We start from the raw sequence: 18809 nt of genomic DNA, 5'->3' as shown, positions 1-18809 counted from the left end.
AAGAAATATCAAGTGTATCAAGCGGTATTAGGTGTATCAGACGTGTATAAGGTGTATCAAATGTACATCAATAACGAGGGCATTTGTGACATTTTACCTCTTGATGTGTGAGTTGGTCTTTGTTTTTGTCATTTTCTCAAATAATAAAGTATGTGTTCTATGAACTTAATTATTATAACTTACACTACTACAAAAACAGGCTCTCTTGACGTTTGCAGTTTTCCTTTCTTGACGTTTTTTTCAAAAAACGTCAAGAAAGATTTCATTTTTAATAAAAAACGTCAAGAAATTTTTTGAAACATCATTCTTGACGTTTATTAAATGTCAAGTAAAATAAATTTTTCTTTGACGTTTTTAAAACATCAAGAAATATCTATTAATTTTTTGACGTTTTAAAACGTCAAGAAGCGTATGAATTCGACATGCTTGACGTTTCTTAAACGTCAAGAATTTAAAATTTTACTCGACGTTTTAAAAACGTCAAGAAATTCATAAAATATTCAAGAATATTTTTTAAATTACACTGAGAAGGTATCGAATTTTAATTTTCAGCTCTAACATTTTTCCTAATCTACTTTTTTCTTCTTCACGACTGAGTATTCGAGGGAGTCATTTTTTGAATTTGTTGACATTTTTTAAACGTTAAGTAAGATCATTTTTTTTTTTACATTTTAAAAATGTCAAGTGTTATTAAATAAATATAAAAAATATATTGGGCTAATTTTATTTCTTTAAAATCTCTTTAAATATATAGATACAATAATAAAAATCTCTTTAAATATATAGATACAACAATAAAAATTTCTTTAAATATATATAGAAAAAAAATATTGTACTAATATTATTCAGAATCACTTTAAATATATATAGAAAAAATTATTGTGCAAATATTATTTTTTAAAAAGCCCTAGCCCCTTTCTACTCAAAACACGCGTGTTCCCCTTTCCCTCTCCAGCCGAAATCCTTCCCATTCGAAAAAAGTGTGTTCAGCAGTCGTCGTTCGCTTTCAACGCCTATCCGTTCGCCTTCAACGTCTGTCCGTTCGATTTCACCGTCGAGTTCCACCTCTTCGAATCCCTCACGTCCGTCGTTTCAAAGTCCTTCGTCCGCTGCATTCCATCTTTCCAAAATCCCTCAGTGCCTCACGCTACTGCGTGCCCGTCATTTCGACTTCACCAACGAGTGCCTCACGTTCGTTGCTTCAAAATCCATCATCCACTAAGTTGAGGTTAGGCTTTTATTTCCCTAAAACATATAACAATTTCATTATTCTTCATTATATAAACTCAGATGGCATGATTGGCAATAATAGATAGGAAGGATGGAGGTGTAAACTTCGAATTGATTGAAATTCGTATACTTTTATTCAATCTTTAAAGTACTGTAGTTTTTCTTCACCATCAAATTTTATTAGGATTTAAAGAAAACAAATGAATGTATGAACAAATTTTTGGGAGTGCATGTCATATAATCAACTTCCCTCTTTCAGTAATTTTGAAGATCTCATATAACAATACTACTAATTGAGAGCTTTGGAGGATGAGTCAATTCTTCTCCCTTCGTGAAAAGAAAAAGAAAAAAAGATCATGTATTCTCTTTGTTTGTTACCTTATGTTGTCCAAGGTTTTGCCTTCTTCCTTAATAATTTGGAGGTGTTTTAACTAATTTTTTCATTCACCCTCTTTTTGCCATAGTTGCTTTTGTGTGCAGCTTGAGATTTTTAATTCAATTGTGTGTTTTTACTTTTTTCTATTGGGTGAATTCTGTTTTGACTTTTTTTAAGCTAAATATAATTAATTGTTTCCTATGGAACCATAACCTTGATCTTGGTTATAGATTTCATTTTAAGGTAAAAGTAAAACACTCTTATTTGAATGATTATGTTGTATTATCCATTGAAAGACTTGGTGTTGTAATTGCCTTGTCTTCCTCAGGTATTCTGTTGTATGGTTGATTACGATCTTCATGATTGGAATCTTTGTTTAGTGAAGCTCATTTTGTTTGATTTACTCAGTCGTGCAATTGCTTTCTTTTTTATGATCACTTTAAAAAAGAAATGAGTTTAGTTAGTTCTTTTAATTTTCTTAAGTTTCATTTGTAATGCATGAAAATCTCTTAGCAGTAGAAACTGAAGACCATAATTGTAGAAGATTTGTATAGATTGGATTCACATTCTCAACATTGGTTATACAGGCATTACTTATCATTGTCCTTCCACTTTAATTATCAATAGTGACAATAACTTTATTTCTCATTAGATTTACAATGATGGATAAATCTTGGATGCACAAGAGTAGATTGTCTAAAGATTATGAGTTGGGTGTGGAAAACTTCATCAAATTTGGATTTTCTAATACAACTAGCTCCTATATTCGTTGTCCTTGTTTGAAATGTGGGAATTGTGAAAAACATAGTAGAAAGGGTGTTAGAGATCACTTGTATGTTAATGGTATTGATGAAAGTTATAAATTTTGGTTTTGGCATGGGGAAGAACTTCCTAACTCATCCTTCTATGATGAATCTTCAAAGTTTGACACCCATACATGTGAAGATCAGGATGTTGGAAGTGTAAAAGAAATGATTGAAGTTGCTCATGAGGAGTATTCAAAAGACCCAACTGGATTTGAGAAGTTGCTTATTGATGCTGAAAAACCATTGTACGAAGGATGCAAAAAGTACACAAAGTTGTCTACTCTAGTCAAATTGTATAATTTAAAAGTTAGGTATGGATAGAGTGATACTAGTTTTTCAGAATTACTTGAAACTTTGAAGGAAATTCTGCCTAATACCAATGAGCTCCCGAATTCATTGTATGAAGCAAAGAAAACATTAGGTGCATTAGGAATGGAATATGAAAAGATTCATGCATGCCCGAATAATTTTGTCTCTATAGAAAAGAATTTGCTAATGCAATTGAATGTCATGAATGTTGTCAATCAAGGTGGAAAAACGTCAAGGATACAAATGAAAGGAGAAAGCAAATTCCCTCTAAAGTGATATGGTACTTTCCAATCATTCCACGATTTAAAAGGCTATTCAGAAGCATTGAATGTGCTGAAAACTTGACTTGGCATTCTACTGAAAGAATTAATGATGGTAAGTTACGACATCCAGCCAGACTCTCCAGCATGGAAGTTAGTAGACATGAAATGGCAAGACTTTGGTTCTGAACCCATAAATCTTCGTTTAGCATTGTCAGCCGATGGAGTAAATCCTCATGGTGACATGAGTTCTAAATACAGTTGTTGGCCGGTAGTGATGGTTATTTACAATCTTCCACCATGGTTGTGTATGAAAAGAAAGTACATGATGCTATCAATGCTAATTTCAGGACCAAAACAACCAGGGGATGACATAGGCATATACTTAGCACCACTAATTGAAGATTTAAAACTTTTATGGGAAAGTGGTGTTGAATGTTATGATGCTTATCGAGAAGAACCATTCAACTTAAGGTCAGTTTTGTTGTGGACAATCAATGATTTTCCTGCATATGGTAACCTTAGTGGATGTTGTGTGAAAGGGTATAAAGCATGCCCAATTTGTGGAGATAATACAAATTCTATAAGGTTAAAGTATGGGAAGAAAATGGCATACCTTGGACATCGTAGATTTTTGGCACGAAATCATCTGTATCGACGACAAAAGAAGTCATTCAATGGTAAAAAAGAACTTGATACAATTCCAGAGCCACTTTATGGGGAGGATGTGTATTTAAAATTGAAAGATCTTGAATTTTCTAGAGGGAAGAAGAACCATAAGAAACGGTTGATGAACAGAAGTGACAAAATTTGTTGGAATAGATTATCTTCTTTTTTTGAGTTGCCATACTGGAAGGATCTTCATGTTAGACATTGTTTAGATGTGATGCACATTGAAAAAAATGTTTGCATGAATATCTTAGGTACATTTCTTGATATTCCTGGAAAAAGTAAGGATGGATTGAATGCTAGACGCGATTTAGTTGATCTAAAACTTCGACCAGAGCTTGCCCCTATCAGAATATGTTACTCCTACTAATTACTTTCATTATGTAAAAAAGACATCTAAACGTGAGGATGAGATTATACTTGAGAATAAAGAACTTCGAAGGCGTGTAAGCGAATTAGAAGCACATAACCACTCAAACTTGTCTAGACCATTATCTGGACATGGTAGCTGTTCGAAGCCAAATATCTTAGAAGAGAGTGACTCGATGAAAATAATCAAAGGGAAGAGTAAGTTGATGGATAAAATCGAAGGGAAAGAGGTGGAGGAGATCAATGTAAATGACGACAAAGTAGAGTTGGACATCTTTAAGGTATGTGATCGATCCTCTAATAAACTCAAATTCTTAATATTCATATCATATTGAAAGTGAATGTTTTTCTTGAATTAGGAGAGAGCCTTAATAAAAATGACTAAGGAAAAAGAGGTTGTCTGTGAATCGACGTCAGTTTTGCCAATGGGAATGAAGTTGATTCTCATATACGTTGAGAAGATAATGGAGAAAGATTCTAGTATCACTATTCCACTACTGTTGGCATTTTTGGTATTAGTCGAAAGACTTCTGTTCTCCGAGAGGACATCATTGATCTTTGTAACATGAATGAGGTCAAAACATTTACATTGGTGGCCTATATGACGTAAGTATCAATTTCATTTCTTTAGATCTAAATTTATGTATCTCGTTTACAAGTTTATAATATTTTGTAGGTACTTGTATTCATCTGTTCTTGGTTCGAAGGAAACTATACAGTATGTCTTTGTAGATCCATCCCTCACCTCTGTCGGACACTCGCAAGAATCTCGAGTTCGACACTTATGCAGTAGATTGATGGTCTCAAAGATTAACGAAATAGTTCTTGCTCCTTTTAATCCTGGGTAAGTCAAGTTATTTTATTACTTGCATTGCAAAAAACTAGTACTAATATTTTGTATAATTAGGGGTCATTGGGCACTGCTGGCCATAAATGCATATGATGATATAGTATTTTACCTCGACTCACTAAGGACAACATCGAAGTCAACTATAAGATACGTCACCGACACGTAAGTTAATCTAGTATTTCATTTAGTGTTGATTCTTATATGCATGTACACAATATTTAAACTATTTGTTCAATCTTATCTTGTCAAAACAGAGCAATAGCGATGTTTCAGTCACAAAAGAACATTAAAAAAAGTAGAAAACAAACTTTATGGCTAACAGTAAAGGTAAGTATCAACTTTTAAAGTCATTAAATTTTTGTAGACTACTAGCAATTAGGATTACTTTGTTATTCAAATTTGTTGCTTTTATATAGTGTCCACTGCAAGGAAGTATTGAGTGTGGATACTATGTGATGAGGTATATGAGAGAAATTGTGACTAGGGGAAGCATTGTCATATCCGATGCGGTATGTTATATATCAAACTATTGGTTTTGTGAGTTAATTGGTTTATTTGTATAGTCAGTTAATTCATTTAATTTATTTTGTATGTTTATTGATTGATACACGAAGATCATACTCACAGGCAGAACTACACGAGGTGCGAGTTGAGTTAGCTGACTTTTTGGGTTCTTACATATGATTATGACCAATATTTTGTGATTCTGAAGTAGGAAATTTTTTGTTGTGTCGCTTCTTTATGACCCTAAACTTTATGTATAGAAACTTTAGCCGATAATTCTTTTGAATTGTTCATATGGAGGAAGGGGGGAGGGGGGTTCATTCGTATATATTTTTATTATTGTTATAGCTAGCATGTTTTGTGACTTTTTAAGTTGATTTGGATTCATGGCAATGTAATGCCATATGAAATCTAATGTAAAGCCTATTTCATTATGTATATGTAAAGTCTTGGAATTGAATATATATGGTGAATGGTTTTATTTATATATGTTTGAGATTTGAAACTATATTTGATGAATATCAAATATCTATGAAACTGTTGTGGACAATTACAGGATAATTACAGGACAATCAGAATATATTTCTTTCCATTACAGCATAATTCAATTACAATTTCTTTTTTTAAAAAAAATTAAAAAATGCTTGACGGTTTTAAAATGTCACGAACAATTGCAAGCTTGACGGTTTTAAACTGTCATGAACAATTGCATTTTTACGGTTGACAAATGTCAAAACAATTACATTCTTGACAGTTTTAAAATGTCATGAATAGTAAAATTCTTGACGGGTTTAAAATGTCATAAACCAGTTCATCCTTGACGGCTTTAAAATGTCATAAACAATACCAGTCCTGACGGTTCTAAAACGTCATGAACATAAGTATATTTGACGTTTATAAAACGTCAACGTTCACTATTCTTGACGTTTAATCAACCGTCAAGAACTTTGCCTTTCTTGACGCTGGCTTCAACGACGTTTTTAAAACCGTCAAGAGAGCCGTCTCTTGAAGTTTAAAAACGTCAAGAGAGCCTGTTTTTGTAGTAGTGTTATTTTGCCATTTTCGCAAGTGTCCCTTAATTGTAATACATGTATATGTGACATAATCTAATCAAACTAACCATAAATGGACTTAATGTATCAGGTATTAGGTGTATCAGACGTGTATAAGGTGTATCAAATGTACATCAATAACGAGGGCATTTGTGACATTTTACCTCTTGATGTGTGAGCTGGTCTTTGTTTTTGTCACTTTCTCAAATAATAAAGTATGTGTTCTATGGACTTAATTATTATAACTTATTTTGCCATTTTCGCAAGTGTCCCTTAATTGTAATACATGTATATGTGACATAATCTAATCAAACTAACTCATAAATGGACTTAATCGATCTCATGGACCACGAATTCTTCAATTACTTGCAAATTTGGTGAGTTCCTTCAAACAGTGGGCGAAGAGCTTAATTTTGAGAGAGAGGAAAAGTCGTGAAGAGTATATGCGAGAGAGGGGGAACGTGCCAGAGAGCATTTGCGAGAGAGCTAAAGACAGCGACGATGTGGGATGAAGTAAGGTTTTTTTCGGTCGTTGTTCACAGTGGGATGAAAGCTTCGAATTATTTGTTTTAAATCAAAAGGCGTAATGATTGAAGGAAAACATTTATTTTTTATTAGGGTAATTTTTAATGACACATAATTTATGTCATTAATTAACAATGCGAAAATTTTGTCAAGAAAACTCAATTTGTGTCACGAAAAATTTTGTATTTTTATTTTTAACGACACATTTTATTCCCTCATGTCCCTTTTTCTTGATTTCAAGTGTCATTAAAACTTATTGTTGAATAAGAAATTTTGAGACCAATCACAAGTTGCCACATCATTTATTAAGTTAATGATGAAAAGTACAAATAATTAAATTTGGGACTAATTAAAATTGACATATGCTCCAAATTAAAGAGTTGAAAATAAATAAAATGGTCATTCTAATAATGCCACATGTTTTCATATTAATAGTTGGATTAAGTTAATCATTTTAGTTCAATTAAATATTATTTACTTGGACTAAGTTCAATTAAGCCCAAAAAATAAGCTTAATTGAGCCCAAAGACTAAATATAACCTAAGTCCATATGGTTGAGCCCATGCGTCTGGTCCATGGACCAACTAGGTTCAAACCCATAAAGCCCACCAGTGAACTCTATAAATAGAGGAATTCTCCTCATTTGTAGGGGTTGGAAAATATTGACTCTAGAAGATCCAGAGAGAATTCTTCAAAGAGCTAGAAGACTCCCTAACTCCTGAAGTTGACCATCCTCGAAGATTGAAGCTTCTTTAAAGATACAAGCTTTCTTCCAAGGCTTCAACTTCAAGAACATCACGTGCTTCGCTTCCTCCAAATCAAGCTGAAGCATCCAGTTGAGAGAGAATCAGAGGATCAAATTCTAGAGATTGAACCGCATCGCATCAAATCAACAAAAATACAACATCAACTCAAGTTCAAGTCCACGAATTAAATTTCTCCAGAAATCTCGTGCGAACAAATTGGCACGCCCAGTGGGACCATCTCTACCTCTCATCTCTCTCTCATCATCTAGATCTACAAGCAAATCAATGGCATCAAAGAAAGTTGCATCCAAATCTTCAGCTGCAAGCGACACCTACACGGGACCTATCACCTGTAGTCGTTCCAAGGGGATCATCCAAGGGCAAGACCAAGGTTCCGCCATCGCGCAGAGCATCCTGAAGCAATTAATGGAATCTCCTAAAGCTGGAATTGTCATCAAGGAAAATCCTCTATATAATGATTATGATTCTGCCTCTAGCAGGTCACTGAAAGAAGCACACCCAGATGTGATGTCCGTCATGATGGCTGATGTAGCAGTCGAGACTGCCATGGCGGAGATGGAGAGAAAATTAATCTCCTGATGAAGGTTGTTGATGAACGAGACCACGAAATTACAGCTTTAAAGGAGCAGATGCAGACTCGTGAAACTCTGAATCGAGTCAAACTTGTCGTTAAAGTTGATGACAAAGGGAAGAACGTGGTACAAGAAAATCAGCCACAACAACAATCAACTTCTGTGGCTTCTCTCTCGGTTCAACAATACAAGATATGATCACAAACTCCATCAGAGCACAATATGGAGGCCCATCTCAGACTTCTTTCATGTACTCTAAACCATACACCAAAAGAATCGACAACTTGAGAATGCCGCTTGGATATCAGCCTCCAAAATTCCAGCAGTTTGACGGAAAGGCAATCCAAAACAGCACGTTGCTCACTTCGTCGAAACATGTGAGAATGCAGGATCAAGAGGAGATCAACTAGTCAGACAATTTGTTCGAAGCTTGAAAGGAAATGCTTTTGAATGGTATACTGATCTGGAGCCAGAAAGCATTGAGAGTTGGGAACAACTAGAAAAGGAGTTTCTCAATCGCTTCTACAGCACCAGGCGTACTGTAAGCATGATGGAGCTTACAAATACGAAACAAAGAAAGGGAGAACCAGTCATCGACTACATCAATAGATGGAGAGCTCTAAGTCTTGACTGTAAAGATCGGCTCACCGAACTGTCGGCTGTAGAAATGTGCACCCAAGGCATGCACTGGGGACTCCTCTACATTTTGCAGGGAATAAAGCCCCGCACATTTGAAGAACTGGCAACTCGAGCTCATGATATGGAGTTGAGCATCGCCAGTAGAGGAACTAAAGATTTTCTTGTTCCTGAAGTAAAGAAAGATAAGAAAGAGATGAAAGGTGCTGAAAAGATAGTGAAAAGCACCGCGAAAGAATCTATGGTCGTAAACACAACCCCGCTGAAATTCTCCAAAGGAAAGGAAGCGAGGGTTGAAAAGAAGGATGATGGAAGCGAAAGGCGACGTCTGACTTTAAAAGAAAGGCAGGAAAAAGTTTACCCATTTCCTGATTCAGATATCGCTGACATGCTAGAGCAACTACTAGAGAAGCAGCTGATCCAGCTGCCAGAATGTAAACGACCTGAGCAAGCAGGAAAGGTAGATGATCCCAATTACTGCAAGTATCATCGGGTCATCAGTCATCCAGTAGAGAAATGCTTCGTGCTGAAGGAGCTAATTCTAAGGTTGGCTCGTGAGAAAAGGATTGAGCTAGATTTGGAGGAAGTAGCTCAAACAAACCACGCTGAAGTGACGATAATGTCTGAGGCTTCTTCGTCGAGATTGATTTTTGAGCAAAGGAAAAGCTTGGTCCAGTTCGGGACCTTTGAGCCTATAGTTGTCCAATTCTTTCAGGAAATCTCATACGAGGATCCTCAAGGAGAGAAAAGACCAATCGAAGAAGACGATGAAGGGTGGATAGTGGTGACCCACCGAAAGAAAAGACAGTCGATCCCGACCCAAAGAGAGTCTCGCTCTTACCAAAACTATAGAAGAGGAAATAAGACTCAAAAGAATAAGAAAAAGAAGAAGACTCATAAGCTTAAGCTCGTACATAATGAAGACATGAATTTCTCTCGACCTCAACGCTTAGTGACCTTGCAGACTTCCTTCCAAAAAGCTTCCTTTGTGATCATCAGGATGAAGACCCAGAAGTCGTTGCGTGTCATGCTATCAACACAACGGAGGAAGAAATAATCCCTCCAAGATCACTAGAAGGAGAGGGAGTATCAAAAGACCTTTCAAGGTTTAATGTAGAGGATCTATTATCACTTCCTCAAGAGACCAAAACCATCCTTATTGATGCATTGCTAAATTCAAGAGCATCAAGTTCGAGTACTCCGACTATGACATATGAGAGTGGTTCTTATTGTATGTCTATAGACTTCTCAGATGAGGATTTGTTGTTGGGATCTAAACTTCATAATAGACCTTTGTATGTTTCTGGATACGTTCGAGAACAGAGAGTCGATCGAATCCTCATTGATAATGGCTCAGCTGTCAACATAATGCCAAAGTCGACTATGTGGCAATTAGGCATCTTGATGGACGAGCTCTCAAATAGCAAGCTAGTAATTCAAGGTTTTAACCAAGGTAGCCAAAGAGCAATAGGCATGATACGGTTAGAACTCATAATTGGCGACCTAAAGGCCAGTGCATTGTTTCATGTCATAGACTCAAGGACTACTTACAAGTTGTTACTAGGGCGTCCTTGGATTCATGGAAACGGAGTAGTAACTTCAACACTGCATCAGTGCTTCAAATTTTATCAGGACGGTGTAAAGAAGGTTGAAGCCGACTCTAATCCATTCTCAGAAGCTGAGTCTCACTTCGCAGATGCAAAGTTTTATTCAAAGAATAATAATATTTTAGAAGTTTTGCCTGCAGAAACCCCTCTTACAAAAGGAGAAGATAATTCACAACTGAAATCACTCGCAACCACAGAACCACATGAAAGTGCGAGAACCTTTAACTCTGGAAAGGGTGAAGCATACACTCGCAGCACAAAGGGTATGATCTTGAAGATGAAAATGCTGCAAACACACCAGTTTTGCGTTATGTCCCTCTGTCAAGGCGCAAGAAAGGCGAATCACCATTCATGGAGTCTCCAAAAGGTTTGAAAGTTGGGACATCGAAATCATAAAAGAAAGCTTCACTACACCACTAACTAAGATAGCGAAGCAGGAGGTAAAGGTAGATCTGGTGGAAGCAAACTTGCCCCAAAGGCGAACGAAAGACGGATTCGACCCCAAGGCTTACAAATTGATGGCGAAAGCAGGTTATGACTTCACAGCTCACACCGAGTTTAAAAGCTTGGAAATTCATGACCGACCTGAGCTCTCCTCAACTCAAAAGAAGCTTCTACGGGAAGGACATTCTATACCCGTGTCGAGAAAAGGACTCGGATACAAGTCGCCAGAACCGATCCGTATAACTAAAAAGGGGAAGGAAAAAGTGGTTGACATCAATCATATAACTATAGAGGAGGATGACAATACTGACGTAAAAGAAGGTGATAATCAGAGAATCTCAGTATTTGATCGAATTAGACCATCTGTTGCACGTCCCGTAGTATTTGAAAGGCTAAGCATGACAGAGGCAGAAAGAGAAAGGCTCCAGTCAGTACCAAACCTTGAGAGACATTCGGTCTTTCGAAGGCTAACTACGACTCCCATAAAGGAAGAAAGCACATGCCATGCCTTGACAACTACAAGACCATCAGCCTTTGAAAGGCTAGGTGTGTCTAAAAAGAAAAATGTACAAGCACCCCGTGCTCCGATTTTTAATCATCTCGGGGATAAAGGATCACACGACAACATTGATTCCAACATAGATACAAAGAAGAAGGAACCAATGTCTCGTGTGAAAGTTTGGCGTCGAATTAAGCATACAGATGTCGATAATTATCGTAGTAAGAAGTTTCCTTGCGAGACAAAGGAAAATGGAGAAATTCATAGCAACGTTCCTTCTCGCATGAAAAGAAAAACTTTTGTTACTCTCAATACAAGTCAAGGTTCGTTAAAGGTAAAAAGACATGATGTTATACTAACGAATCCTGAAAAAGAAGGGTCGGAACAAGGGGAAGGTGAAACTTCATGTCATCACATCACCATTATTGAGGAATCAGAGACTGGAACTCATGAAGAAGACGCAGAAAATGCCCCACAAAGTTTAGAGGATGGTGGTCAATCTACTGTAGACGAGCTAAAAGAGGTGAACCTTGGTACAATAGAGGAACCACGTCCGACTTTCATTAGTGCGTCCCTCTCTAATGAAGAGGTGGATAAATATATGAGTTTGCTCACCGAATACAGGGACATCTTTGCGTGGTCGTACAAGGAGATGCCAGGACTTGACCCAAAAGTAGCAGTCCATCATCTTGCAATTAAACCGGATATCGACCGATTAAACAAGCACAACGACGTTTTCGACCGGAGCTTATCCCTCAAATCGAGGTGGAAGTCAACAAGTTGATCGAAGCAGGATTCATTCGCGAGGTCAAATATCCAACGTGGATAGCAAACATTGTCCCTGTTAGAAAAAAAAATGGACAACTTCGCGTTTGTGTAGACTTTCGCGATCTGAATAATGCATGCCCTAAAGATGATTTTCCCTTGCCCATCACCGAAATCATGGTTGATGCAACTACTGGACACGAGGCGTTGTCATTTATGGATGGGTCGTCTGGATATAATCAAATACGGATGGCCCTCTCAGATGAAGAAATGACAGCTTTCAGAACTCCAAAGGGAATATACTGTTACAAGGTGATGCCCTTTGGATTGAAAAATGTCGGTGCTACTTATCAACGTGCCATGCAGAAAGTGTTTGATGATATGTTGCACAAGTATGTTGAATGTTATGTTGATGATCTTGTAGTCAAAACAAAGAGACGACAAGACCATTTGAAGGATCTAAAAGTCGTGTTTGATCGCTTGCGAAAATATCAGCTAAGGATGAACCCTCTCAAGTGTGCGTTTGGTGTAACTTCAGGAAAATTTCTTGGCTTCATTGTAAGGCATCGAGGGATCGAAATAGACCAGTCCAAGATTGATGCCATTCAGAAGATGTCAAGACCTAAAAGTTTGCATGACCTAAGAAGTCTCCAAGGACGATGGCTTACATCCGAAGGTTCATCTCTAACTTGGCCGGTCGGTGTCAACCTTTTCAAAAGTTGATGAGAAAAGGAGAAAATTTTGTGTGGGATGAAGCTTGTCAGAACGCTTTTGATAGCATAAAGAAATACTTGCTTACTCCCCAGTGCTGGGAGCTCCAGTACCTGACAAACCACTAATATTGTACATTGCTGCACAAGAAAGGTCCTTAGGAGCATTACTGGCACAAGAAGAGGTAAAGGGAAAGGAGCGTTCTCTCTACTATCTAAGCAGAACATTAATTGGGGCTGAAGTTAACTATTCTCCTATCGAAAAGATGTGTCTTGCACTTTTCTTTGCCATTGATAAGTTGAGGCATTATATGCAGGCCTTCACGGTTCATCTAGTGGCAAAAGCAGACCCTATAAAGTATGTTCTATCCAGGCCAATCATCGCTGGACGCTTAGCCAAATGGGCGGTTCTACTCCAACAATATGACATTGTCTATATTCCCCAAAAGGCGATAAAAGGACAAGCGCTAGCAGACTTTTTAGCAGACCACCCAATTCCTTCGGATTGGAAGTTATGTGATGACCTACCAGACGATGAGGTTTTCTTCACAGAAGTTATGGAACCTTGGACTATGTACTTCGATGGTGCAGCTCGAAGAAGTGGTGCGGGGGCAGGCATTGTCCTCATTTCTCCTGAGAAGCATATGTTGCCTTATAGCTTTGCACTTTCCGAATTGTGTTCAAACAATGTGGCTGAATATCAGGCTTTGATAATTGGCCTTCAAATAGCATTAGAAATCGGAGTGTCATTCATAGAGGTCTATGGTGATTCAAAATTGATAATCAATCAACTCTCGCTTCAATATGACGTGAAACATGAAGACTTGAAGCCATATTTTGCTTATGCTCGACAATTGATGGAAAAGTTTGATAATGTGATGTTAGAACATGTCCCTAGAGTAGAAAATAAGAGAGCGGATGCATTGGCAAATTTAGCCACGGCCTTGACCATGCCAGATGATGTAACTCTGAACATACCACTTTGTCAACGATGGATTATACCCCCAGTTAGGCCTGAATGTCAGGAAGTGAACATGGCAACATCCTATTTGATTGATGAAGAAGATTGGCGTCAACCCATCATAGAGTATCTTGAACATGGAAAGCTTCCAAAGGATTCTCGTCATAAAATTGAGATACGAAGAAGGGCAGCACACTTCATTTATTACAAGGGAACTTTATATCGCCGTTCTCTTGAAGGGCTCTTCCTTCGATGTCTCGGAAAGGAAGATTCGGTAAAAGCTCTAAAGGAAGTACATGCAGGTGTTTGTGGAGCACATCAATCGGGACCAAAGCTTCAATTCCAGCTAAGAAGAATGGGCTACTACTGGCCTAAGATGATCCAAGATTCAATAGACTATGTGAAGAAGTGTGAGCCTTGTCAATACCATGCAAACTTCATACACCAACCTCCAGAACCTCTTCATCCAACTGTGGCTTCTTGGCCTTTTGAGGCTTGGGGACTCGATCTGGTTGGCCCCATTACACCAAAATCATCAGCAGGACATTCTTATATCCTAGCAGCAACAGACTATTTTTCAAGGTGGGCTGAGGCCATTTCATTGAGAGAAGCCAAGAAGGAGAACGTGGCAGACTTTATTCGAACACACATCATCTATCGATACGGTATTCCACATCGAATCGTGACGGATAATGGAAAGCAATTCTCCAATAGTATGATGGACAAGTTATGTGAAAAATTCAAATTCAAGCAATATAAGTCATCCATGTACAACGCAGCTGCGAATGGACTAGCAGAAGCATTCAACAAAACATTGTGTAATCTTTTAAAGAAAATTGTCTCCAAGTCAAAGAGGGATTGGCAAGAAAAGATCGGCGAGGCATTATGGGCTTATCGGACGACTCATCGCACCCCTACAGGGGTTACACCATATTCGCTTGTTTACGGTGTGGAGGCTGTCCTTCCTCTCGAAAGGGAAATTCCGTCACTAAGAATGGCAGTACAAGAGGGATTGACTACCGAAGATAATGTGAAGTTACGTCTTCAAGAATTAGAAGCACTTGACGAAAAGCGATTAGAGGCTCAGCAAGCATTGGAATGTTATCAAGCGAGAATGTCCAAAGCTTTTGATAAACACGTTAAACCTCGCTCCTTTCAAGTCGGTGATCTAGTACTTGCCGTAAGGAGACCGATCATCACAACAAGGCATACAGGAAATAAGTTCACACCTAAATGGGATGGACTTACATTGTTAAAGAAGTTTATACAAATGGCGCATACAAGATCGTTGATCAAGACGGACTACGAATTGGCCCAATCAATGGTAAATTTCTTAAAAAATTTTATGCTTAATTTTGTTAGGTAAAAAAAAAAAAAAAAAAAGTTGAACTACGTTATGACTTGATCCTATATTATAAAGGGTAACGTAGGACAGCTTAAGGAAAACCTTAAGCCCAGTCCAGCAAAAAAAAAAAAGTTGAACTACGTTATGACTTGATATATTATAAAGGGTACGTAGGCAGCTTAAGGAAAACCTTAAGCCCAGTCCAGCAAAAAAAAAAAAGTTGAACTATGTTATGACTTGATCCCTATATTATAGAGGGTACGTAGGCAGCTTAAAGGAAACTTTAAGTTCATTCCAATAAAAAAAAAAGGGAGGAAAGACAAATTACATTTAATAGAAAATATGATGAGGAATGGAACAATGAAAGAATAATTTTTTTTTATTATTATTATTATAAACTTCTAGCAAAAAAAAAAATTAAAAATGCATAAGTAGATAAATAAGAGAAAGGTAGAGGAATCATGGAGTCCATTTAAAAGTTCTTCAGCTCCTCTAGTGTGCTTTCTAAAGATTCACGAAGTGTTGATAGCATTTTAGCATCAATATCTCCAACGATCGGGGCACATTCGAGTTTGTCAATTTTCCTCACAAGTCTTTCGAAATCTCATGTTGCTTCTGCTTCAGCTCCAGGTCGTTCTTAAAAATTATTCCAGAAAGTTTAGCAGACTCAGCCCGCACCATCTTTAGTTTTGCCTCTAGTTTAGCCTCCTTGGCGGACAATCGTGTAAGACGACGTTTAGCAGTGTTGGTCTCTGCCAATATACGATTCTCATCAACTCGCAGAGTCTTCACAAAACCTTTTGCCTCGTTAGCTGAACATCCTTAGTTGATTGGAGTAGAAATGAGGAATGTATTTGATTATGGTTCTCGACACCTTGGAAGTAACCATTCACAAGCTCCCTCAAAACAATAAAGTTGTCGCTGCCGCTAGTCGCAATCGCATCAAAGATCTTTTGCATTTCTGGTTCAAGACTACTCAATCGTTCAAAAGGGGTACGAATGATCTTCTGTCGTAGGTTTTCCCATAAGGTTATGGCAGCCTGTCGTCGGAGGTCAGAAATTAAGCTGTCAGCACAAAAATGAGAAATCTCAGAAACTGTAATAGGCTCTGTGCCTTCCACTTTTTGAGGAGGTCCCTTGATCACAGGAGGACAAGCAGACACAATATTTGCGCCTATAGGTTCTTAGAGTTCCCATTATAAGAAAGTACAACGTTACAGTCTTCTAGATTCGGCATCGACTCTAGGGTATCTTCGATGTGTAGGTCGTGATCACCTAAAGAAGACTGCAAAATAATATTAACAACAAGAAATAAGAGGAGTAAAGGAGAGAAAATACAATAAATAAATAAATGAAAAGGGAGAGCGAAAAGAAACCATGGGGGAAGGGACATCGAAGAATTGTGCAGCATCAGGGACCCGAATAGGAGACTTTTCATCATCGATCGACTGTTTGTTGGGCTTCTTGGGTCTCTTCAATGGCGATCATCATTGCTGCTTTGACTGTCCTCAATACGTTTAGAAGGATGCTTGGTAGCTATCGATAAGCGGTTGTCCTTACCATATTGTCAATACCACCTTTGATAAGGTGTTTAAATCGTGTAGAAAGAGACAAATTATCCCAAGCGTTTTGTCCCTCCCTCAATTTTCTCCACAAGTCGTTCATCAGTTTCATCGGAGCATATCTTCTGATTCCCACTACCAAAATTATGTTCAATCTTTTTTTGGTTTTGGATTTGATGTGAGGGGGAGTAGGACGATCTATCAAATGTTGTACTCCTTCTTGGAGGTAATCACCGTGTTTTGCAAGCCACCAGACCTTATAATGAGAGGTAACATGTGTGTCTGGATTAGGGGCAGACACAGGAAGATATACTTGGGAAAGTGTATTCTCGCGAATACAAATCATCCAACAATATCGTGCGTTAAAAAAATTGGCTTCGGGAATTTCTTCACCTAAGTCATATGGCACGTCTTGATAAAATCCAAATTGTCGGCTAAAGCGACAAGGACTATAAGGCTCAATAACTGTGGAGGATCCACATTGCGAAGATAGAAAACAAGAGCGAATGCTTATGAAAAATGAAGCATTCCAACTAATTAACTCTCCATCATCCGTTAAGAGTTCGTCCTTATTCTTTGTTGGAAGACACGCATGCCATGACACATACTTTCCCTTGTGGATATGTGTTCGAGCCTCAAGATTAGTATAATATTTGGCCCCACCTTCACCAGAAAATTCAACCATGCGAGGACCCCTAAGACTCCTAGGGGCTTTATAATGAGTGTTGAAGTAAAGAGCAAGCCACCCATGGACATAGTGAAGAGGAAAACAGGCATTTGAATAACCAAGTGATGAAGTGGAATCATGAACTTGGCGTAGGCCACTATAAATATTAGCTAAAACAGGGACGGCAAGGCTAAATGTGTAGCTTCCGCCATGAGGCTAGCAACCTTAAAAACCTCCGGACGTAGGGAAAGTTGCTTATCAGGGAACACAAACACACATAGCCAACAAGAGAGAAATGCCGCTAGATAGGTTTTGTCCTATGATCATCAGTGACGCTTAAGTCAAGGAACACTTTGAGTTCAGCTTTAGACCAGTCAGGACGTCTGATGGGAATTCCATCTGGATTATGAGTTGAGCGAGGGCGAGAAGTCTTTTTAGGCTTTCGAGGAGGCGGTTTCGAATACTTTACCTCAGATCGTGTAACCCAAAAAGAGATCCATTCACTTACAGTGATTTGAGAGTGATCCATGCGTTGAGAAACAATGCGGTAATAGGCTGCAAATAAATGCTCACAACTTCTTGGACATACATCAGGTGATCCTATTAAGTCTTGGTGGCAAGGAATGCTTTCTTCATAAAATCTACCTTTAATCGAGAGTCCTCCTAGTATCCATAAGTCCATAAGGAGATGGACATCTCACCAGCTGAGGTGTGAAGAGTGTTTGTTGAAGGACACCATGCCTCGCAGAAAGCCGATCAATGTCACTGTTGCGATCATATGTATATAGGGAAGCCATCACAGCATTAAATAGGGAGGCTCGCTTGAGTACTGCCGTATTTCTAGCAACAACGAGCTCTAACCACTCCCAATAATGAGGAAGATAGTAAAATTCTCCATGTACCTTGAGCACATTTCCCCAACGAATTTTTGGGTCGTTTATAATTCGACGACCCAACGTTGATTCTGGATCCTCATTTGGAGGCTTGTTGTGAATCGAAGACTCCAGAAACCAAGATTTTAAAGATGAATTTGGATTTACAAATCGTTCCTTGGACCATTTAGGCAAAAAGATAAAATTGTCCTCGGTATTTGAGAGTCCATAATATTCTCATATGTCCCCTCTCTCACAGGAAGAATGATCCCTTCCTCTAAAGATTGATCTACGTCCTTCAGGATAATTAAACACCTTTTGGTCGAGTCAGAATACTCAGTGAAGTGCACCATGATGAAAAGAAGAGTTCCTGCAAAATAATAATAATAATAAGAAGAAGAAGAAATAAAAAAAAAAAAAAAAACCAAAACCAGAAAAAAAAAAAAACAAAA

The 18809-nt window shown here is 37.9% G+C and overlaps 2 protein-coding genes and 1 long non-coding RNA gene across 5 annotated transcripts; all 3 read left to right on the top strand.

Moving 5' to 3' along the window:
• The first annotated feature begins 913 nt into the window (after positions 1-913).
• LOC116405454 lies at positions 914-5297 on the top strand. 3 transcript variants are annotated; one of them, XR_004218585.1, is made up of 3 exons: positions 914-1228; positions 4696-5196; positions 5286-5297. XR_004218585.1 is itself a non-coding variant. In XM_031889459.1 (3 exons), the coding sequence occupies exons 1-3, from the start codon at positions 4585-4587 to the stop codon at positions 5033-5035; spliced, it is 318 nt and encodes a 105-aa protein (XP_031745319.1). In that variant the 5' UTR covers positions 4529-4584; the 3' UTR covers positions 5036-5291. The 3 variants fall into 3 exon arrangements, 1 of the variants encoding a protein (XP_031745319.1); XM_031889459.1 differs by lacking the exon at positions 914-1228 and adding an exon at positions 4529-4625 and having other exon boundaries at positions 4696-4863; positions 4927-5291; XR_004218584.1 differs by having other exon boundaries at positions 4696-5291.
• Positions 2889-4503, top strand: LOC116405453. The gene is made up of 2 exons (XM_031889458.1): positions 2889-4300; positions 4379-4503. The coding sequence occupies exon 1, from the start codon at positions 3091-3093 to the stop codon at positions 4018-4020; it is 930 nt and encodes a 309-aa protein (XP_031745318.1). The 5' UTR covers positions 2889-3090; the 3' UTR covers positions 4021-4300; positions 4379-4503.
• On the top strand, positions 5298-5588 carry LOC116405452. The gene is made up of 2 exons (XR_004218583.1): positions 5298-5378; positions 5484-5588. It is a non-coding gene; the product is annotated as an uncharacterized LOC116405452 (long non-coding RNA).
• The last annotated feature ends 13221 nt before the right edge of the window (positions 5589-18809 follow it).

Source organism: Cucumis sativus, unplaced genomic scaffold (assembly GCF_000004075.3).
Source record: "Cucumis sativus cultivar 9930 unplaced genomic scaffold, Cucumber_9930_V3 scaffold106, whole genome shotgun sequence".
In the NCBI taxonomy this organism is placed as follows: Eukaryota; Viridiplantae; Streptophyta; class Magnoliopsida; order Cucurbitales; family Cucurbitaceae; genus Cucumis; species Cucumis sativus.
Note: the sequence above shows the minus strand (reverse complement) of the source record. Positions and strands in the feature narration are given on the sequence as shown.